The sequence below is a fragment of the Molossus molossus genome, unplaced genomic scaffold (assembly GCF_014108415.1).
Source record: "Molossus molossus isolate mMolMol1 unplaced genomic scaffold, mMolMol1.p scaffold_m16_p_6, whole genome shotgun sequence".
NCBI classification, from domain to species: domain Eukaryota; kingdom Metazoa; phylum Chordata; class Mammalia; order Chiroptera; family Molossidae; genus Molossus; species Molossus molossus.
In genome coordinates, this window is record NW_023425399.1 from 31,796,697 (window position 1) to 31,820,479 (window position 23,783).

General features: G+C 39.8%; 1 protein-coding gene across 1 annotated transcript in view; it reads left to right on the forward strand.

The window, feature by feature from the left end:
* PLCB1 (phospholipase C beta 1) overlaps positions 1-23,783 on the forward strand; it is a 699,430-nt gene that overhangs the window by 602,299 nt on the left and 73,348 nt on the right. The window contains exons 30-33 of the mRNA XM_036244472.1: positions 15,496-15,572; positions 15,678-15,767; positions 16,220-16,277; positions 17,655-17,741. Coding sequence (XP_036100365.1) covers positions 15,496-15,572; positions 15,678-15,767; positions 16,220-16,277; positions 17,655-17,741 — 312 coding nt within the window. The remainder of the gene's footprint in view (positions 1-15,495; positions 15,573-15,677; positions 15,768-16,219; positions 16,278-17,654; positions 17,742-23,783) is intronic.

A 23,783-nucleotide genomic window follows, 5' to 3' on the forward strand; every position in this document is an offset into this window, starting at 1 on the left:
TTTTGTTTTGCTTTGCTTACCACCTCTTGTCTTCTGCCATATGTAAGCCTCCTACATGTTCTCATCCCATTCTTTCTTCCTGTCTTCACATGCACCTTACTGGCTCATATTCTTCTTATATATTCTCCTGCCTGTCCCACCAGCAATCATTTGTGGGCCCCAAGCAGCATGAGTGCCCACCCACCTGAGCTCCCCGTTCCCTGCTAGTCCCGTGTTGCGCAGTGAAAGCCCTGGGTGACATCGACCAGCCGTGAGTAGATGGCCCATCAGGATGGCAGTGGTGATGAATGCAGGTCTTGTGTCAAATCCCATCGTTTCTGGCCACTGCTGCCCACTGAGGAGCTGTGTTTCCTCATTTGTCCATTGAAGATAACAATAATCCTCACTTCATTAAACTGGAAGAAGGAATGATGAGGTAATGTTCACAGAGCATTGTTTTAACTGCAACCCTCCCCCCACTTTTTTAAAAGAATACATGAATTGGCTAGGAGATCTTGAGTTCAAATATGAATGTGTGTTGCATTTTTTGACATCCTGGTACAGCCTGAGGGGCTCATCATCTTCCTTTTGCTGACTCCTATCAGCCGTTGCTGCCCCTCTGGGACCAGCCTTGAATTTTCTCCCTTCTGTGTTGCCCCGCTGCAGTCTGTGCCCCGGGAGTAATGGTAGAGTCGGGAATGATCTCTACTGCAGTTGTGCTCGGGTTCCCTGTCTTCTCCAGTATTCGGACTTGACCATAGGGTCATTTGTCTTGAGAAATAATGATATAGTTTTCCCTAAAATTTTACGTTCTCTGCCAAAGAAGAAATGACAAATACTAAATAAAAGACTTTAATAGTGAAATAAGGAATGAAATAATTGTCAAAATGTGGGGTTTTTTTGTTTTTTTTTTTTTTTTTTTTATCCTCACCGGAGGATATTTTTCCATTTTTTGTACAGATAGAGTGGGAGGGAGAGAGAGGAAGGGAGAGAGAGAGAGAAACATCAACGTGAAGGGACACATCGAGTGACTGCCACCCGCACGACCAACCAGGGCCAGGGGACAAACTGCAACCGAAGTACGTGCCCTTAGCGGGAACCGAACCCAGGTCTCTCCGGACCGCAGGCCGACGCTCTAACCGCTGAGCCAAACTGGCCAGGGCTCAAAATGTATTTTTTTAATTTATCTTTATTGTTGAAAGTATTACAGGTGTCCCCCTTTTCCCCATTGATCTCCTTCACCCCGCCCCTGCCTCCCCCAAGGGTTATGCATATAAATTATTTGGTTTATCTCTTCCTGACCCCCCTTTCCTCTGAGATTCCTCAGTCTGTTCCCTGCTTCCATGTTACTGGATCTATTTTGTTCATCGGTTTATTTTGTTCATTAGATTCCACATATAAATGAGATCATATGACACTTCTCTTTCTTATTTGTTAGTTTTCCTGATCATTGGGTAACATTAATGAAGCTGATATTTTCCTTTTCATATGTGTATATGTGTGTATACATATATGCATGTATGTATTTACACATATACACGTATATGTGTATATATGCATATATTATGTATATATTTACATATAAACTGTATATATAGTTAGAAATGGTATTAATCTTAAATTCCATTGCTTTAATTATGAGCAAAAATAAACATTTATATATACATACATATATATAAAGGGGTGGGCAAAAGTAAGTTTACAGTTGTGAGAATGTACAACAGTTTATTCTTGTATTATTATTTATTAATTTTTGTATTATTTTTCATATGAACAACTGAAAACTGACTTTTGTCCACCCCTGTACATACAAATATATGCATAAATGTCTAGCTATGTATATTTACATATGTATATATTTACATATACAGTATTATATATACATATGTTTTATATATGTTATAAATTATATTACATATAGTATACACATTATATTACATATATAATATACATATATTACATATAACATATATCATTAGAAATGGTATTCATTATTTTTATTTTATTAAAATATGATTTTATTGATTTTTTATAGAGAGAGGAAGGGAGAGAGAGATAGAGACAACCATGTGAGAGAGGTACATCAGTCGGCTGCCTTCTACATGCCCCCTATTGGGGATCAAGCCTGCAATACAGACATGTGCCCTGATTGGGAATTGAACGGGGACCTCTCAGTCCATGGGATGATGCTCCATCTACTGAGCCACACTGGTTGGGTGAAATGGTATTAATTTTAAATTACATTGCTTTAAATTATGAGCAAAAATAAACACATTTGTATGTTTATTGACCATTTATATTCCTTTTTTCACAGACTGCTTGTTCTCATCTATTGCCTATTTTTCTGTTGGATCATCTCCTGTTTTTTTCACCCACTGAGTTCATACTATATCTTTTCATTTATTATTTTAGAAAGTTGGGCAAGTTAGAGAATATAAAGTATGCTTATATAATCACTCATTCACCCATTTAAAATTTTTGAAAGTATACTGTGGTCCTCATACTGGTAGGGGGATTCTGTGTGGACCAAGACTAAAAGTGGACCCTGCCAAGGGGCTTACAGTGGTTAAGAGTACAGTTTGTGGACTGAGACCTATTTAATGCCCATCTCTATCAGTTATCTTTTTTTTTTTTTCTCAAATCTTTATTGTTGGATGTAAAATGTATTACAGATGTTCCACATTTTTCCCCCATTGACCCCCTCCTCCCCACTCCCGCTCCCCTCCCACCTTTTCCCACACTATTGTCTGTGTCCATTGGTTATGCATATAAGTTCTTTGGTTTATTTCTTCCCACCCCCACAACCCCTTTCCCTTTGAGGTTTGTCAGTCTAGGAATGAATTTGTGCTTATTAATCCCTTCACCTTTTTCACCCATTCCCCCAACCCCCTTCCCAACTGACAACCAACAAAATGTTCTCTGTATCTATGAGAATGTTTCTGTTCTTCCTGTTCATTTTGTTTGTAGATTCCATTGTTGATAGATATGTATTCATTGCCATTTTGTTTGTTCATACATTTTATCTTTTTCTTCAAAAAGACCCTTCATCATTTCATATAATAACGGTTTGGTAGTGATGAACTCCTTTAACTTTTTCTTGTCTGGGAAAGTTTTTATATGCCCATCGATTCTAAATGACAGCTTTGCAGGATAGAGTAATTTTGGTTGTAGGTTCTTGGTTTTCATCACTCTGAATATTTCTTGCCACTCCCTTCTGGCCTGCAAAGTTTCTTTTGAGAAATCAGCTGACAGCCTAATGGGAACTCCCTTGTAGGTAACTAGCTGCCTTTCTCTTGCTGCTTTTAAGATTCTCTCTTTGTCTTGAACCTTTTGTATTTTGATGATGATGTGTCTTGGTGTGGGCCTCTTGGGGTTCATCTTGTTTGGGACTCTCTGTGCTTCCTGGACATGTAGGTCTGTTTCCTTCACCAAGTTAGGAAAGTTTTCTGCCATTATTGTTTCAAAAAGGTTTTCGATTTCTTGTTCTCTCTCTTCTCCTTCCGGCACCCCCAAGATGCGAATATTGGCACGCTTGAAGTTGTCCCAGAGGCTCCTTACACTATCCTCATTTTTTTGGATTCTTTTTTCTTTTTGCTGTTCTGATTGGGGATTTTTTGCTTCCTTATATTCCAAATCGACGGTTTGCTCCTTGGATTTACATACTCTATTATTGAAGCTGTGTAAATTATTCTTTATTTCAGTTAATGCCTCCTTCAATTCTGTGTATCCATGATTTCTAACTGGTCCTTTTTTATGCTCTTGAGGCCCTCCCTAAGTTCACTGAGGTTCTCACTAAGTTTATTGAGCATCCTTATAAGCAGTATTTTGAACTCAGTATCTGTTAGGTTGCTTATCTCCCTTTCGCTTAGTTCTTTTATTGGGGTTTTGTTCTGTTCTTCCATTTGGGACCTGTTTCTTTGCATCCTCATTTTGGCTGCCTCCCTGTGTTTGTTTCAGTGCATTACTTAATGAGAGGTATGGGGCTCGCTGAGACCAGATACTGCTCGTTTGAAAGAATTTAGGAAAGACCTGAAGCAGGATCCAAGACAGGCCAATCCTATGGTTAAGCAAGTGGCAACAGGTTGGGTGGGCTTGAAAGTTGGGTGGGGCGGGGCCTCAGGGAGTCAGCAGGGCGGGGCTACCAGTGTGAGCCAGGTTGCTGGAGTCCCAGATATGGAGACTGTCTGCCGCCCCTGGGAAGGGCTCACCAAAGGAGCAAAGGCCTCTGACAGCACGTTTGTCCAAGAGAAAGCCCCCTCTCCAGCCCTCGCTCCAGTGCCAAACAGCTCAGTTCTTCCCTGTATGTCTCTGGCGCCCCTCGAGCTGCCTCCCCTCCAAGCTTAGAGGGAGAGAGTCCGATAAGTCCTTTAGGGAGCTGCTTGGGGCTCCAGCCGCCTCAGCTTCCCTGAGCCTCAGTTTCCGCTGTTTTTTTCCAGCCAGAAGTTATGGGGATTCTCTTCCTGGCACTGGAACCCTGAGCAGGGCACCTGGTGTGGGACGTGTACCCCTCAGTCCTCAGGAAGGACCTTCCCAGCCGTGGGAGCCTCCTGATTTTTATCCGCCACACCTGGTGTGGGACCAGCTGGTCGCGCCGCAGCCGCCGCCACCCCTCCTACCAGTCTGGATGTGGCTGCTGATTTAATTCCGTAGTTGTAGGACTTCCATTCAGCTTTATTTCAGGCAGTTTTGAATGATGGTTGTTCTGTAGTTTAGTTGTAACTTTGATGTGGTTGTGGGAGGACGCGATATCGCGTTTACCTACGCCACCATCGTGACCCTCTATCAGTTATCTTTGTTGCATCAGAAATACCCTAAAATTTATTGGCTTAAAAGAGCAACCATTTATTTACATCATGATTCTGTGCGTGTAGCAATTGAAGTTTAGCTCAACTGGATGGTTCCTCTGGCCTTGACTGGGCTCATGTATGTGTCTTTGGTTCAGCTGCCAGGCACCTAGAGGCTCTGCTTCTGGAGGCTGCTGGCTGTCAGCTGGGTCAACACAGATGACTGACCACATCTTGTCATCCAGCAGGCTAGCCTGGGCTTGTTCATGTGGAAGTTAGAAAGACATCCAGGTGGAAGGGGGCAAGGTCTCGTAAGAGGTCTTGTTTCTTCTTCTTTCTTTGGCCAAAACAGTCATAAGATTTGCCTGGATACTAGAGACAGGGAAAGAGACTCTATCTCTTGTTTAGGGGAGCTGAAGTCACATTGCAAAAAAAAAAAATACAGAGACCAGTGGAGAACTAGTCCTTTTCAAAAATAATTTTTTTTGCAAAATTACACACAGCCCTCATCATTTGGATGTGAGAGTCAATAAAATCATCCATGGACACTTAACACAATGCCTAGAACAGAGTCATCATTCTTTTTTTTTTTTTTATCCTCACCCGAGAACATTTCTTGCATTTATCTTTAGATAGAGCAGGAGGAAGAGAGATAGAGAAGCATCAACATGAGAGAGACACATCGACTAGTTGCCACCCACACAACTCCAGCCAGGGCCGGGGACAAATTGCAACCGAGGTACGTGCCCTTAGCGGGAACAGAACCCAGGTCTCTGGTCCTCCGGCCGATGCTCTAACCACTGAGCCAAACCAGTCAGGGCCAGGGTCATCATTCTTTACCAAAGGACAATTTGCACAGGATTTAGAGTGACTAGATATGACTTCCATTTCTAGTTATGTAACTTTAGCTAAAACATTTCACTTAAGTGTCTGCATCCTCATTTCTAAAATAAAAAGTCTAAACAACAATACTTGTAAAGTTTCCCTCTGACTGTAATGCTAGTTTCCCTTAAAACATAGAATAAGGAAATGATCCAAATCACAGACCTTTTAAAATAGTAACTAGGGATTTCAATTTAATAAACATTTCAACTTGGGTTTTTCTTTGGTGTCTGTGTGCAGTATAAACCTTAATATATTTTTATGTGCTAATTGGTGACTATTTAGGTAAGATTAGAGGGGAGAGGTCAATAAACAGAACCATCCCAAAAGGCAGAGAAAATAAGTTTTGACTTGTGTCAACGTGAAGAAGCTTAGGGCACAGAAGAGATTCTGCTGAAAGGAAAATTCCAAAATAGAAGCCACAAGTCGGATCATTTAGTTTGTACCCTCTGGAATTACAGCACTCACTGCATTCCAAGTGAAGGATGCTGAAATGATATATTTTGCATTAAGAAAAAAGTGTCTGGCATGCTGTGACATTTATCTTCATGGGCAGCTCTTCTGTGTCTAGCTTCCAATTGTACTGTTGAAATATTGAACTCATGATTTATTGCTATTTTGGTTACAAGCCACAGGACAGATCATGTCTCTTTTAGCCAGGTCTCCTGTAGCAATTATTCGAAAACATCCAGTTTTGATATTATTGCTACTTCCCCACATCTGAGTGGTGAATAATAATTACTTATTTTATTCATTCGCAACTGAATGGCCTTGACATCTTTTAGAATTATGAAGCCTTATCCTAAAATTTTAGTGGCGTGGGATTTCCTTCAATTGATTTGATGAGATATAATGATGTCATTGACTCGATCAGACGCAAACATTTTCTTCCTTTTATGTTAATCAAGAAATCCATAATTGCACCATTTGTGATACCACACTAACTTTTCAATAACTCTTGCAAGGACCTTCATAAGCATCTATATTTACAAAGGGATGATGCCTTGTTCTATTGTAAATTTTTACTTAAAGCTATATATAAATTATTTTCAGTGAAACTTCTTTTATCATGTAAGTTACCTTTATCAATAACATGAATCTTTTATGGCCATAAATCTTTACTTTTAAAAAAATAATTTTTAGGATATTTTAAACCATTATTAAATTCTAAAATCATTTATAACCATAGAATAATATAATTTTACAACTTATCAAAGGAACTTAGAGATAATTTAGATTATAATAATATATATTATTTTTTTATAACCTTCACCTGAGGATATTTTTTCATTTATCTTCAGATAGTGGAGGGGGGAGGGGAAAAGAGAGAGAGAGAGAAAAAAACAAAACAAAACATCGATGTGAGAGAGACACATTGATTGGCTGCCTCCCGCATGACCCTGACCAGGGCCAGGAACTGAACTGTAATTGAAGTATATACCCTTGACTGGAATTGAACCCAAGACTCTTTGGTCTGAGGGCCAAGGCTCTAACCACTGAACCAAGCCAGCCAGGGCTAGATACAATATTTTGCTGATGAGAATTGAGATGGCAAAACCCAAGCATTATCTAGGCTGATAAAACAAGATGAAACAATGGAACTCCCTCTATCAAATTCCTTGATTTTTAAAAAAGTTTCAAGATATTTCCAGTTCACAGCCTCATAAAAGAGTAACAGAAATATTAATCAAGGGAATATGTTACATTGATTCATTTTTATTTCCCAGGAAGCTAAAAAGCTGACATTTACCTGGGCATAATTTAAAAATGAAAAATAATTTTAAATGTTATACATTCGCTGGACCAATTTATTGACATTGTCTAGGACTCTTGGTCATATTTTCACTTTATTTCTTTGCTCAGCAAGAGAAAGATAATTCCAAGGATTTTTTAAACATTTAGATTCAAATAAAAAGCTTTAAATTTTGTTTAGCTACAGAAACAAAAAAAATTCATAAGTATGAAAGAATATCTCAGAGAGTGATCAAGATAATTGCCTTTTGGTCTAAGAATTTCTCTTCCTCCTGAAAAGAGAAGAGAGCTATGGAGAATGTCAGCTTCATGTGCACAGGGCCCGTGTGTCCACTCACAGCTGAACCATCCACACTCACCCATGTCTAGTACTGTGTAGGTGCTCAGTAAATATTGGTTGATGAATGCATGAATATTTCTCAATTTGAATGGCCAGGATACACCCCAGTATAAACATCCACCTTGTTTTTATCTTATTTATTTTTTATTACAGATGTCCCTCCTTTTTCTTCCATTGATATCCTCCTCCCTACTCCCAACCTTCCCCCTCTTCCTCACCCACCCCACCCCTGCCTTCACCACACTGTTGTCTGTGACCGTTGGTTATGCATATAAGTTCTTTGGTTCATCTCTTCCCAGCTTCCCACACCCCTTCCCTCTGAGGTTAGTCAGTCTATTCCCTACTCCCATGTCTCTGGATCTGTTTTGTTCATCAGCTTATTTTGTTCATTATATTCCACAAATAAGTGAGCTCATATGGTACTTGTCTTTCTTTGATTGGCTTACTTCATTTAGCATAATACTCTCCAGGTCCTTCCATGTCATCTCAAAGGGTAAGAGATCTTTCTTTCTAACAGCTGCATAGTATTCTATTGTAAACATCTACCTTGTTTTCAAATGATCAGTAATACATTTAGTTTATAGATCATTACTTAGTTTGAAAGAAAAATAAATTCTTTGTAGAAGAAAAACTAACAATTTATGGTGAAAACTCAGAATGGGTGCTTTGACTAGAAAAAGAGAGACATCTTCTCTAGGTAGTACGGGAACCGGAAGGAAGATTGAGTTGTGTCTGAAGTGTGAACATTCAATACTTGACTTTTTGCCCATTTCCCAAAATTACCCTTTGAAGAGATTCCAGTTGCTGTCCACATTTTTTTTTTATCCCTTTTGAGCTAGATTCAAGAAATTAATCTCCTCCGCTGAAACCATTCTCTCACCCGCGAATGACTAAACCAAGTGAAATTTAGCATGGATCTGAGAACAAGCATGAAATTATATTCCCCTGCGGCTTTTCTTTTTCATTCCTTAAAAGGTTTGGAACATTTAACTGGGAGAGTTGTTATGAATGGTAAATAAACAAGCAAAATTATTGAAATGTGTCTACTCCTTTGGGCTAGAAAAAAAATCATATTAAAAGTTAAAATTAAATGTTGTTTACTGCATTTCAGTTTGCCACGTACCCTCTTGTGTTATTTCCTAGGAATTTAAACTGATTTGTTTTTCTTTTCTATATTCAGTGAGTTTTTTGGCTAACACATGATTGACAGGGTTTTTGATTAGAGACTGTCTGTTAATAAATACACCAAAAATGAGTGTACCCTTAAGTTAGTTAAAAATCATTTGATTATTGTGTGAAAAATTCCTCATCCAGGTCCTATTTTCATATTTCATGCAATAAAAACTCCTGAAAAGAAAAGAGAGCTATGGAGAATGTCAGCTTCACGTGCACAGGGCCCGTGCACAGAGTTGGGCTAACTTTGACTAGAAGAGTATATACTGGAAAAATACAGGCTGCATCACCTAATTAAGAATTAACGATCCAAACCAGGGGAAAGAAAATGATTGAGAGACAGGTGCCAGAAAACAATTCACAGCTCTCTCTCTCTCAATCTCTCTTTCCCACCCTCTCTTTCTCCCTCCCTCCCTCCCTCCCTCCCTCCCTCCGTCCCTCCTTCCCTTAACCATCTCCTCCTTCTCTTCCTTTTCTCTCTCCTTGTCTGTTTATCTCTCTCTCTGAACATTAGTATTATTCTTTTCCAAAGCAGCAAACAGACTTCCCCTTGTCAGAAAATATAGGCACTTATCCCTTCGAAGCTGCGTTTCTTTGTCCAATGACAGGTTGGAAAAATCTTGGGGAAGGCCGTGTTAGGCTCATATGATTGGCCAAACTTGCAACGTTAGACCAATCACCTATGGCCAAAGTCAGGGTATCACGGGTCCAACTTGCCTCCCCTGGCCAAGGAGTGGGAATAAAGAATACCCCTGCTCCCATGGGAAGCCCTCGAGCACAGAGCCAGTTCTCAGAAAGCAGAGGAAGAGCTTCCTGGAAAAGTAGCGTTTGGAGAGAACACCGTAGGTGAACAATACACACCCTCTTTTTATGGTGAGAAAGAGATACATTATTGATGCATGTTTATAATCTCATTGTCAATTTAATGTGAGTCTGACAATAGTGGCTTATTATTAACCAAGTCATGATATTAATCATTCTGTCTCCTAGACCTAAGTAGAGGAAGTTTAAATGAAAACAGTGAGTGTTGTAAGGGTAGAACTATGGTAAGAGTGATTGTCTTTTGAAAATATCTGGAAAGGGCAGAATGTTACAGGCATGGGTCTGTGTACAAGAGCACAGTGGAAGGACATTTGCATATGTGTCCTATTAAATATGGAGATATTGCCCTTTTTTAAACACATATTCTTTGAGATTCTAGGGAAGTGTTATTTTTGTTAGTTGCAAGCAAAAACCACATGAAAAAAATACAACTGGATTTCACAATAAGGCATTTTGGTCCTAAAAAAAATAAAACATAGCTTTTTAAGTACCAAAATTATATAGGTCTAAAAGAATTTCTGATAAGAGACCACGTGGCTTAGACATGACACCCCATAGCTATCACCAGGGTCATGGGCAGTGTGGTCTTAAAACTTAAAAGATGCATTCACAACATTTTTTGAGAGTCTATTTTATGTAGATCCTGGGATTCCAAAAAGTATTAAGAAAAGGAAATTGCAGCAGTAGAGTTATTTTGGAAAGTAATAATAAAGTATGTATACACAAAGATAAATATCTGTAACTAATACAGAAAAAGCCCATCAAGGTGCGAAGGCCCAGAGTTATCCGGGCAACCAGAGGGGAAAGCCACCCAAGGCTGGGTTAGAAGGCGAGGGAATGGTCAAGGGGAGGTCTTGGCTGGGTCGCAGTCTCTTACCAGAAGCAGTTACAGCGGCACAGGCCAATGGAATGTTCTGTATCTGTCCTGCCTCCCATTCGAATGGAAACATCATCAAGTGGAAACCTTGCTGAGAAAAAATATAGAAGCAGGTATGTGCCTGGACAGTGCTGAGAGCAAATGCTGCCTAGCAAGGGGGGATGCTGAATGCTGATAAAGAATGGAGATTTAGAGCTAGAACATATGTGTGGACAGAGGGCCAGTTAATGATCTGGTACATATCAAAGGGAAGAATATTTAGGATGGAGTGGAAGGACTAAGAAGAGACTGAGGACAGGAAGAGAATACTTGCCAAGTCCAAACTGTAGGTAATGAAAATCTGTACCAGAGTGCTGTTAACACAAAGCCATGGGATAAGAGTTGAAAGAAGAAATTTAAAAGTCTCCATGACCCATTAGATGGGGAAAGTACCCAGGAGGGAAAATCACAGGTACTGTCCACTCTTTTTGTTGTTGTTAATCCTCACCCAAGGATATTTTTTCCACTGAGTTTTAGAGAGGGTGGAAGGGAAGGAGGGATGAGGGGAGAGAGAGAAACATCGGTGTGAGGGAGACACATCAATTGGTTGCCTCCCACACCCGCCATGACTGGGGCTAGAGATCGAACCTGCAACCCAGGTATGTGCCCTTGTAGGAAATCGAACCTGCAGCCCTGGGGCGCAAGGGCTGGTGCTCTAACCACTGAGAACACTGGCCAGGGCAGTAGTGTTCACTTTTGAACTGAATGATGATGCTCAGTGGAAAAATACAATAAAAAGGGTATGTTGGTTTGGGCTATTAAAACAAAGCACAGTAAACTAAATGGCTTAAACAACAAACAATTATTTCTCACAGTTCTGAAGGCTGAAAGGCTAAGATTAATGCATTTGCCAATTTGGTGTCTCAAGAGAGCCCACTTCCTGGTTCATAGACGGCTGTCTCCTCATAGACTTGTCTTCCATGAGAGACAAATCCTGAACTTGCTTGTATATTCTGATGAGCTGTCTTCAGCTAGAGTTGATCAAAGGCAGTTGATGATGCTGAAATGCATTCAGAGGAGTGACTGGTACCTGGGGAGATACTATAAATTAAGGAAGAACTTTGTATGCAAACAATTGGCAACTGGCACACGGTCAAGAGGACAGTCGTGATTCCCAAACTGTGTCCAAAGGCACCCTGAGGCGCCATGCTGAACTCACAGCAGGACTGTGGGGCATTCCTGCAGAATAACAAAGATTCTGCATCTTTGAAGGAGACAGAGCCACATCTGTTGGACACTGTGCAAAGTACACTGTCAAGCTGTTTGCACGTAATTATTTAATAAGTAAATGAAATTGTTCCTTTATTTCTTTTAGCCCAGGGGTGCCATGAAAAACTTAATGGCATCCTAAGGGTGCTGTGAACTAAGAAAATTCCTGAATGTCTGGAATAATAAAAGTTAAGTCCTGAGAAATGGCCCGTAAGCTTAGTAAGGGAAACGTTTTTGAAACGTTAAAGCAGAAGCAGGTGAGGTCCAGCGGGTGGAGTGGGAGTGAGACGGGCGAGGCAGGGCATGGGCGAGCACGCAGCTTTGGAAGCAGCAGTCCGTCTTCCACTTTAGGGACAGAAATGAAAGGAAAGTCAGAGGTGGAACAGACGTTCAGGGCTCTGGGCGGATAAAGAAAAGAGATGTGCTTTTATGCAAAGGGAATGTCCAGTGCAGGAGAAAGTTTGAGAGGAGAAAATGAAATGGTGGAAGAGGTCCTGCCACAGATGGGAGAAGATAGGGTGGGAAGCACAGGCAGGATCCTTCCTCTTGGAAGGAAGGGTAAGGAAACCAAGTTAAGAACCTAGGTACAGCCCGGCCAGTGTGGCTCAGTGGTTGAGCGTCCACCCAGGCACCAAGAGGTCGCCAGTTTGATTCCCAGTCAGGGCGCATGCCCAGGTTGTGGGCCCGGTCCCCAGTGGGTGGCATGCAGGAGGTGACCAATCAATGTTCTCTCTCATCAATGTTTCTATCTCTCTCTCCTTCTTACTTCCTCTCTCTCTAAAATCAATGGGAAAAAAAAGGAACCTAAGTATGATGTGGTCTAGTAAGAGGTCTATTAAGAGGTGCAGGTGTGTTTCCCCTCAGCTTCCACAGCCACCGCAGAAGGAAAACATTATCCCTGTGTTCCAGGTGAGGAAGCTGAGTTTGGGGAAATGAAGAGAATGCAGATAAAGTTCCAAAGATCTTTTGAGGCATGGAAGAGGGGACTTGAGAAGGGTGTGTTAGTTCGGGCTATTAAAACAAAGCACAGTAAACTAAATGGCTTAAACAACAATTATTTCTCACAGTTCTGAAGGCTGAAAGGCTAAAATTAAGGCATTTGCCAATTTGGTGTTTCAAGAGAGCCCACTTCCTGGTTCATAGACGGCTGTCTCCTCATGATGTCCTCACATGGCTGACGGGGCCAGGGAGCTGTCTGGGGTCTCTTTTATATGATCACTATTCCCATTCATGAAGGCTCCACCTTCATGACCTCATCACCTCCCACAGGCCCTGTCTCCTAATACCATTACATTGGGGGTTAGGATTTCAATATATTAATGGGGGGGGGGGGGTACAGACATTCAGTCCATAGCAGAGGGTTTTTTCTAAACTGTCTCCATCTTCCTCAATAGTCTGGATAGTACTTTTCAAACCGTAACTAGCACAATATCTCCTGGTAATCTTGTTAAAATAGATTCTGATTTCAAGTTGATCTGGGGCAGGGTCTAGAATTTGCCTTTCCAATGTGATCGCTGACCACACTTTGAGTAGCAAGACCTAGACAGACAGGACATCATCTCAGAGTTGCTAGGATGGTGCCTGGGATCTAGGAGGCGCTTGGTACACCTGCTGGGTTGTGGCAACACTGAATAGTTTAGACAAAGGGGTGTGTTTCGGGAGCAAGGCAAGTGGGATCTAGTTCTGAGAAGAGCGATGAGCAAGTGTGGGTGGCCTGAGAGAGGGGCAGAGAGGACGGCCAGGGGGTGCTGGGGACGGGGAACTTTCTGTGGAACCTTAAGGAGCGTGGTGCTGGTAGCTGTGTGGGGGCAAAGGAAAATCAGAGGAAAAGTCAGAACTAAGTGGGCAGAAGGGCTGTGAGGTCAGAAGGGCGCTGGGGTCAGAGGAGTGATAGAGATGGCAACATGGACGCAGAAGTACGAATGCCACCGAATGCAAAAGCATTAGCAATGATCTGTAGAATGAGGACAAGCCCACCAAAACCCCCAAAATCTTGCCGGGTGTCCAGAGCATCTGGAGATAAATGGAAAAATGTCCTCGGGTGAGAATTAAAAAAAAATTGACAAATTAGTTAGTTCACCTCTTTTTACTTACGTAGACACATTTGGGTAAGTAAAATTAAGTATGTATGAAAACTTTAATTTCACAGAAAAGTTTTCTATTGTACTACAGTAATTTAAATTTATACTGAATAGATCTAGTGAATGGGTGCATTCACCAGTCACCGCCAGTGAACAAATGCGCACAGCAGGGTGTGGCTTAGAACACGGGAACTTCACCTGCACACATTATAACTGCTGCAGAAAGTCATGCCAGGAGGCAACAGAACCAATTTGCACGCTTGATGTGGTGTGATCACCTGCTAATCATTCACGGAACATGGTTTACAAGTGGTGACTCTTGGATTTAGATATGTAGACTGTGGTTATAGATATGTAACATTTATATATATCAGCGAAATTACTACAGTTGTTTCCAACCGATAAATCTGAAGTCCCTTAAATCAAGGTCTGCAAAATCGAGGGTTTACTATAGCACCAACGTCACAGGGCAACTCTTAGAATTGAATGAGTTAATGCATTTAAAACTCTTCAAACTGTGCCTGGAATGTATAATTATCAAAGACAGTTTGCTGGCATAATTATATTGCCTCGTCACTGTTGTAGCTACAGCTTGTACAGAACTAGTCAGCTCACCCTGCTATACCCGAGACCCTCCATCTCCGGGGAACAGCAGTGGGGCCTTCCCAGGGAACCCACACCACTACTCAGTGTCCAGTAAGAAGGCTTGAGTTCAGTTGCTACTGTGCCTGAGCAATGGCAGCAGATTGTGTATGGTCTTCATTGGGAATAAAGAAAGAGAAGGGATTGGAAGGCAAAATGACCTTCACATAATAGACAGGCATTTGTTGAGCACCTGCTGAATGCTGGGCATTGTGCTGAGGGCCCAGGACAGGACAACACAATTGCTGTCCTCTCGAGACTTGGTTTAACAAGAAAATAAATGCAAGGTAATAAAATCATTGCTTTCATGATGATATATTAAAAATTCTGCGGTGGCACAGAATAGAATTTCTGATGTTTTTCGAAGTCACCCACACAAGGACAAAACCATCGCTTTCTAAGATGGGTCACTCATATCATCCATGAAGCAATTTTAGCCTGGAAACCAAGAATTATAATTCACAGTTAATTATAACTCAGATTTGTGTCATATTCATTTTATTTTAAGCTTCACAGTACCTCCAAAAGATAAAAGCTTTAATAATCTCATTTACAACTAAGAAAATATAGGTTTTCTTGGCCAAAATCATCCTTTTAATAAGTCATAAAGTGGGGATTAGAGCCTGGGTCCTCACTGCCTGTTGTCTCTGACCTGAGCCACGCTGCAGTACCAGCACAGTAACCTGAGGAGTCCTGTTTAATTAAAAAGAGATAAGGAGAAGAATTTTGTATTAAAACCAAGATAATATGGTTTTAAATTATGTCCTCATTGCCTATTATAGATGTCTGGTGATTCTAACGATTGTTAAATATCCGTGAGAGATTTTCTAACTGCAGATACTGTTGTTTGGGGAGCAAAGGGAGAGGGTGCTTTGTGATCATGTGAAACAGTAAACTGGCATTTTCTTTCCCCAGCTTATTCAGAAGTTGATGGATGTTGCTGAAGAATGCCAGAACAATCAGTTAAAGAAGCTCAAAGAAATCTGTGAGAAGTAAGCCTCCATCCTCATGACAGGAACTTGGGTATATAAATATACTCAACACAAACTGCCATTTGATTTGCCTTTTCTCCCCTTTTACTTCCATGTTAACTTCAGAGAGAAGAAGGAATTGAAGAAGAAAATGGATAAAAAGAGGCAGGAGAAGATAACAGAAGCTAAATCCAAAGACAAAAGCCAGATGGAAGAGTAAGGAGAAAGAACCCTTCTCCCCCACCTTTTACCTGGGGATTCTTTTATTCTCTATCTGAATAACAGGTTCTTAACCATAAAGACCCATCTGTGAAATTTTTCCTCTAATTAACCTTTCAAAAGATCTTTTGTGCAAGGTTTCAACCCGAAACCCAAAGAGCAGTTCAGAATAGGACCTTTTAGATAAAGACTGAGTAAGAAAGTGTCCCTTAGGAAAGGCTAAATGCTCACGTCTGATAATGTCAGGCAGCCTTCCCAGCATTGAGTGAAAGCCGAGTTTGCCCTTGGGTGGAACCCGACCTTTGTCCAGAGCTGGTGCTTTATACCTTCCTAGCAGCAGTAATAAGAATGTTGAGAGTTCTGTAAACTTTCATCCGGGAGACCAAGATTCTCATGTTTGTTGATGCCGGATGTGTTTATATAATGATTCATTTGTCATTTTCTTTTAGGGAAAAGACAGAGATGATCCGATCATACATCCAGGAGGTGGTGCAGTACATCAAGAGGGTACGTTAGTTCTTAAAAAATGAAAGTTCAACCGAGTATATTTATGTATTTATTTATTTTTTAATGTGTTCCTAATGATTTTTCAGAGAGAGAGAGGAAGGGAGATGGAGATAGAAACATGGATGTGAGAGAGAAACATCGATTGACTGCCTCCTGCATGACCCCTACTGGGGATCGAGCCTAAAACCCGGGCATGTGCCCTGACCAGGAATCGAACTGGGACCTCTCGGTCCATGGGACAGTGCTCAATCCACTGAGCCACACCGGCTGGGCAGCAATTGAGTACTATTAAATAAATGACTATTGCAGTTCATGAACCAGGCAGCTTCCCATCTAGTAAACAGAAAGTTACTCTGAGGAGTTGTACAAAGTAGAAGGTGTTCTAGGCAGAGAGATGATGGGACAAGGAAATTAAAGAGTGGATTATTACAGGCAAGGTCACCTTCACTTAGGGGGAGTCTGGGGGTTTTATCAGGAAGATGACCTCACTGAGGTTGCAATTCCAGACTGACTGGGAGAGGCTGAAACCGCAGTTAATTTAAGTATCGAGTATTGGTGCGATGTAGCAAAAGTGACTCCATTTGGGGCCTGTTTCTTCTGAATGATGTGAATCCCTCTCTCTTTTGCAAACTAGGTGTGACAAGCACAGGGTGAGCTTCCAGCAGGGGTGGGGACCTCTTTTCTGCCAAGGGCCATTTGGCTATTTATAACATCATTGGAGGACCATACAAAATCATCAACTTAAAAACGAGCCTGCTATATTTAGTCAGGCTAATTTGGTGAGATGTGTGATGTTAGCTGGTACTGATTTCGAGGGCCTCGTATGGCCCTCTGCAGGATGCCCGACTCCTGCTCCACAGGGAAACCACAGGCCTTGCTGCGCCTGTCTCCCACCAGCACTGAGAAGAGCGGCTCACAGAGCAGGACTCCGTAATCGGTGTCCCTGCAGGTGTGCAGAACTGCATACAAAAAGGCTCACTTAAAGATAGGTGTGAAGAATCACTTCCAAGTCAGGAGCCCAGATGTGCATGGGAGGTTCCCCACAAGAATCATTAGCTGTCATCAATGGTAGAGAAGGTGACAGCCTCCAGAGGCCATTACATTTTTTCAAGTTTCTAAAAAAGTGTTATTATGGACATTTTCAAACATTAACAAAAATGTAAGACTAGTATCATCTGTTGAGCGCCCCACCCTTATTCCTGTGTACCCATCACTCAGCTCCCACCCTTACCAACAGCTTCCTACACGTGTAAGGGCAGCTCTTGACCAGTGTCTGAAATAAATGTTTGCCATAGATGTGAACAGCTTTTACTTTTTTCTGAAAACATTCACTTGAACGTTTAGATGACAATGACTTCCTTTGTAACTCTCTTATAGTTAGAAGAGGCACAAAGCAAGCGGCAAGAAAAACTTGTAGAGAAACACAAGGAGATACGTCAGCAGATCCTGGACGAAAAGCCCAAGGTAAACTGAACTGATGATAACATGCAATAATTTCACTTTCTTTTCATTCAGTTCGAATAAGACCTCCTTAGTTCATGTGCCTTGCACACGATCTCAGATCACATCTCGCAAGTGAATTTTTGTTATCTTTTTCAGTGATCCTAAAAGATCTTTATGGCAATACTCAATAAGCCTTTATCATCAACTTGTGAGGTTTAAAACTGCAAATGCATGGAACCCAGCTCTGGAGGTTTGGTTTTCATTGGTTTGGGGTGTAGTTCCAGCATAAGTATTTTTAAAGCACCCTGGCCCCTCTCCCCTGCCAAGATACAATTAAGAGAAATTAGCTAAGCCTCTTCAGCTTCAAGTAGCTGATGTGACATTGTAATGGCTGACTCTGTCCAGCAGGGGAGGCCCTGCACCAATATCAGCCTGGTTTTTAATCTAACAAAATATTCTCATCAACCTGAAAAAAAAAACAAATCTTTTCCCCTGTAACAACAGTTTATAGGGGCTCCACTTTAAAACTACCTGTGCTTATTGTTTGTTCAAAATCAACATGTCATGAATATTAACTTGAAGTAAACCGAATATCTATAAATCAAGTATTTTAGGCAAACAGTATCTCAGTTTTAGGTCATTCCATCCATTTTGACTCATCAAGGAATATTTTTCTGCTTTTGAAAAATGTGCTCTTCAGTGTTTCTATTCTTCAATCTGCAGTTTAAAATATTTACTATAAAAGGCACTGGTATTTCATAGAAGTACTTTTTAAACCTATAAAGCTCAAAAGTGTTAGTTTTGTTTCATTATATAGTCCATTCATTAATTTACTTACGGATTTCTTGTTGTTAATTCAAAATAAATTTTGTGCTTATTTCTGCTCCTCTTTTTATATTTATTACCTACAACATTCATTTAATATCTATTACTCCTAAAGGTTGAGTTTGGGCTATATAGCTTCTCAAGCAGTGATGAAAATCTAAGGATTAAAAATTACTGAGATATGCTGCTAATTTTTTTCATACAAATATACAATTTAAATATTCCTAACTACCCTCTCACATTTGTTATACATTAGTAAAGTAAAATAAATTTTAACATAATGTTAGAAACTGCTGTGCTTTCTAATTAGGATTGATCTTCTAGAAACGCTCAAGTATTTCCAGCAAAAAATCCAGGTTCAACAGAAAATTAAGAAACACCTTAACAATAATAAGTCCCAGGTGATATATTCAAATACATGCATTTTTAATGCACACTGTCTGAATCCAAATTTGTCAGTACTCTGTACACTGACATAATATTCTTAACTTATGGTTGATACCTCATTAGCCAGTTTTTTCATTTCTTAAAAAAAAAAAAATCTCTCTTGCAAAAGACTGTTATTCCCACAGAGTTTTATCTTGCTTTTTTTGTTTTTGGTCCAAAAGTGTCAAGGACTTTACTCATAGATAAAATGCAATCACAAATGTCTTTTAATTACATAATTTTTAATACAAATAACCCTACAAAGATTTTATATTACCTCTCTAGGTCAGAATGATTAAAATCAACTTTAGTAGATCTTGAAGCACCTTTTAAACTTCTTCACTGGATAGAACCAAACATTAGGAGAACCAATAACTATTACACAATTTATCATTCAGAAACAGCTTTACAGAAAACCCAATTAAAATTGGCTTGACCAATAATGAAATTTAGTAGGTTACATTACTGGAAGTTTAGTGGTATTGCAGTTTGAGGAATTGTTCATTTGGTGGCTAAACAACCTCATCAAGTATCCAGGCTATTTTAGAATGTCTACTGTGCATCTAAGTGTGTGCCCTTTCATCCCCAGGCTGTAAACCCACAGTCATAAAACGGCTGCCGTAGCTCCATGCACCACAGTCCTACATAAAACTATTCAAAGGACAAAAAAAAGCCATATCTTTCTAGGGTTGGAGGAAACCTTCCTAAATCTCCCCGATAGATTTTCCCTCGTTAGCTAGGGTTCTGTCATATGCCCATTCCTAATCCAATCATGTGCATGAGAGTGTCATCCATGATTGGTTTGGAGTAATTAAGACTCACTTAACAGGGTGGAGGGAGTCCAGCTTCTCCTCAGTTCCATAGTCACCAGATATCTGAACTAAACTGTTTTCTTATCAAAGAAATAGAAGAAAGATAGAAATTGAGTAGATAATTAATGGTTTGTACTACTACCATATTTATAGCAATGTTTAAATTCCTTTTTTCAGGCCCTTGGAAAGAGATCTGAAGTGTTTTTATGAATATTTAGTAGTTCTACTGCCTTCTTTCCTTTTTTCTTTTCTTTATGTAAATAGCAACCAATATGAATTCTCTTTGCTTTGCATCCATGAGATTGTCCTTGTGACCATTCTACTGTGTCTGAATTTGAAGGTTGTCCTTGAATATTGTTGGTTACATGTCAAACTAAAGCATTTATTGAGAGGTGCTCCTCAGGGATTAAAAATGTTGTGCTTCGAAACCATGACTTTGATAACAAAATAAGAACTATGATTGTTAATATTGTAGGACACAATAGCTAATAAAGGGAAATGACCGTGACAAGAAGGGGCCATAATAAATACTGGAGTAAAAGAGTAAGATCAAGTGTAGGTCATGTGGAGAAAATTTAAAGCTCAGGACAGCACATGTAGGCAAATGAAAGACCAGGCCAGCATAGCAGTCATCCGCACCCCTGTAATTGCTGGATGTGGACCAGAAATTAGATGGCACTGGCTTTGAGATCATCCCTCTTCGCATTCAGTATTGAGATGGTATTTGAAGCCTGACAAAGACATGAGGAAAATGAATAAAAGCAGAAACATAAAAGAGGAGCAACTCAAGAAAATGAACCTGACCAACTGTATCTATGACTGAGTCAGTTTCTTTTGGTCAGACGGATGAGAAGGCCCAGTGATTTTATGACATCTAGAAAGTTAGGAATCGTTCCATCACTGAATGTTGGGCAAGGAAATTGAGTTCACACTATAGTAAGTAATATTAAAGGTAGTTGCAACCTTCTTATAAAGAAAAAAGCATGCTGAATTTCCCCAGAGGTGACTGAGGGGAATAGAGTTCCTCCTTCAAGTGTTTTATAGGCAGGATAAACAGTGTTCTAACTAGAAAGCAGTAATGGCTAATATTGTTTTACAGCACAAATATGTGCTGCGTAGCATTCTTTCTTTCCGTTTGTCAGTTTCTTTAGCCATATTGTCAAATATCATCACTTACTTCCTCTTCATCCACTTATTTAACTAATGTAATAATGTGTTCTATATTCCCAACCTCCACCTAAATAGGGAAGAAGCACTTTTTACATTCCTAATTTATCCTACTATTTTGAGCTGCTCTGAACCCCAATCACAATCTGTGTAAGTTTCCAAGCCTTTGGTAACCAAACCACTCCTTTAAAAGTGAAAACAACAACAACAACAACAAAACCACAAAACAAAACAAAAACCAACATAAAAACATTTTTTACGAGGGGAATTTGAAAAGCCAAAGCTGAAAAATAACAGTTCTAACGCGGTAAGGAGTTTTGACTAGATTTAGAGCAAGATGTCTATGAAGATTAATCCAAAGTGCAACTTTCTAACCTTTCCCTGAACTGTGCACTTATGATCTGGCAGGATCAACTCGAGTTCTCAACGTTTTTATCATCCTGCAGCAGAACAGTCACAGGACAATGAAATCAAAACCATTTCATTTCCACATGGACCAAGAACGTCTGTACTGCTGGTTCATATTTGGTAGGAGACCAAATTTGGCCAGCCGCAATGTAAAAGTTTATTTTAGAATGTTTCCCTTTGTGACATGTACGGGGACTTTTTCATATGTACAGTCCATTTTATTTCCTATTAAAAAAAGAGATTCAATGAGCCTATGTACATTTTGAGGGCTTTGGGGGAAATGGACGTATATGATCCCCAGAGGCAACGTATAAAATAGATAAATATTTTGGCCCTCAGTTTGACATAAAATTATAGTGTGCATTCCTGTCCATACGTCCCACTGAAATTCGTTCAGTTACAAATTCTCTTAAAAGAGAATACTCAGCTCCTTTTCAGTAGAGTTCTGAATTCTGGAGAGATGCTCAGCTGCCTGTTTCCTCGTAGTGAAATACTGGACTCAGTCCCTGAGTGTAGACTCCTTTCAGTTTTGTTCAAAGTGTATCTTTTTATAAAATCTATAGCTGCAGACTTCTTAAGATGGATACAGTCTTTCAACTTAGTGATATAATGGGTTTCCTTGGGATTTCCAAACCTGGTTTGCCAAAGTCAGTAGGAAAGGGTTTCTGTGTAAAAAAGGTGTTAGGATCAATTCAAGTACCCAAATGCCAATGGAAAGAAATCACATTTTTTTGTGGTTGTGCTAGACTCCGAATTGATTCATTATGAAAAGGATGTTCTGCCTTTTTTACTGAACACTTCAAAGAGACTTCTTTTAACATGATAAAATTCAGGAGTAGGCCTGAATCTGCTGTGAATATTCCAGTATATGTTGATCACTTTGAAGCTGCAGGCCCTGTCTGGCCAGTGTGGCTCAGTGGTTGAGCATCGACCCATGCATCAAGAAGTCGCCGGTTCGATTCCCAGCCAGGGCACATGCCCAGATTGTGGGCCCGACCCCCAATGGGGGGCATGCGGGAGGTAGCCAATCAGTGTTCTCTCTCATCGATGTTTCTATCTTTCTCTCCCTTTCACTTCCTCTTTCTCTAAAATCAATAAAGGAAAAAAATTATATGAAGCTATAGGCCCTTATTACAAGAAGAATCATCTTTTGAGAAACTTTTCAATGAACTTACATAGCTTTGTAAAACAGTCAATAAATATGTAATTTACTTTTTCTCTGACTTTTAATTTATCTTTGATGCTTCTTAGAACACAGGTTATCTGTTTTAGGTTAGCTCATCAGCAAGAGAGAACTCCAGGAAGCTCTAAGGCATTTAAATTTATAGCCAAAGAACATTTCATCATGTTAGCTCTTTTTCTTTCTTCTACTAGGGGAATATAGCTTGATTTTCCTCCTTTCCCGTCTGGCATCTTTGACAGGGCGCCTGATTAATCTCTCTGGGTGAGGTTACTCTTGTCATACTTTCCTTCAGGCCTTGAGACAGAACCCTAAATGCAACAATTTGAATCCTGCCTTCCCAGTTTTCAGAGAAAAAAGAGACTAACTTAGGCATTTAAAGTGAAAGCTTCTTTCTTACATGATTTATTTGTGCCCTCTCTAATCCCTTGCTGCTTGATGGGAAAATGTGGATTCTCCCTGACAACACCCATTGGAGCCTTTCAAAGAAGACAGACCACAGAGTGTAAACTGGTTGCCTGTTGACTACGTTTTGCTCATTGTCAAGTCCTCCTCAACCCATCATGTGGTTTGTTTTTGTTTTCTCTATGTAAGAAATTTTCTTTTTGTTTTTATCAATATGAATAGTTGCCTTTTAAAAATATATATAGTTTTTCATGATTTTCCTGAAGGTAAAACTTAGACATGTTCACTCTCCTTCTGGGCTATACTAAAACATTAAAAATGTTTTAGCTTCATTTTTCTCCTCTGAATTTATTTTTGAAATTTATTTTCATTCTTTAGCTTTCTAAACCCATATGACATTATTATTCTGTGATATATGGTCAGTGTTCATTTAGATTTATATATATTCACAAGCCTCTTTGGTGCACATTCCTCCTTGTGTCTCAGACTATTCATTTGGGATCATTATTTTCTACATCCTTTAGTAGTGCCTTTTATATAGTCTACTGGTGGTAAACTCTTTGGGGTTTTTGTTATCATTTTTGTCTGAAAATGTCTTTATTTTACCTTCATTCTGAAATGATTCTTTCAGTGGGTATAATAATTTTAGGTTGGCAGTTTTTTTTTTAAATTTATTTTTATTGAAGATAATAGTCCCCTGACTTCTCTTCTTGTTGGGAAATGAACTGTTAATCTTAGTGTAGTTCTTTTGATGATAACATATTTTCCCCTCTTTGACTGCAATTAGGATTTTTTCTGATGTTTTATATTGTTTTCTTATAATGCATTTAAATACATGTT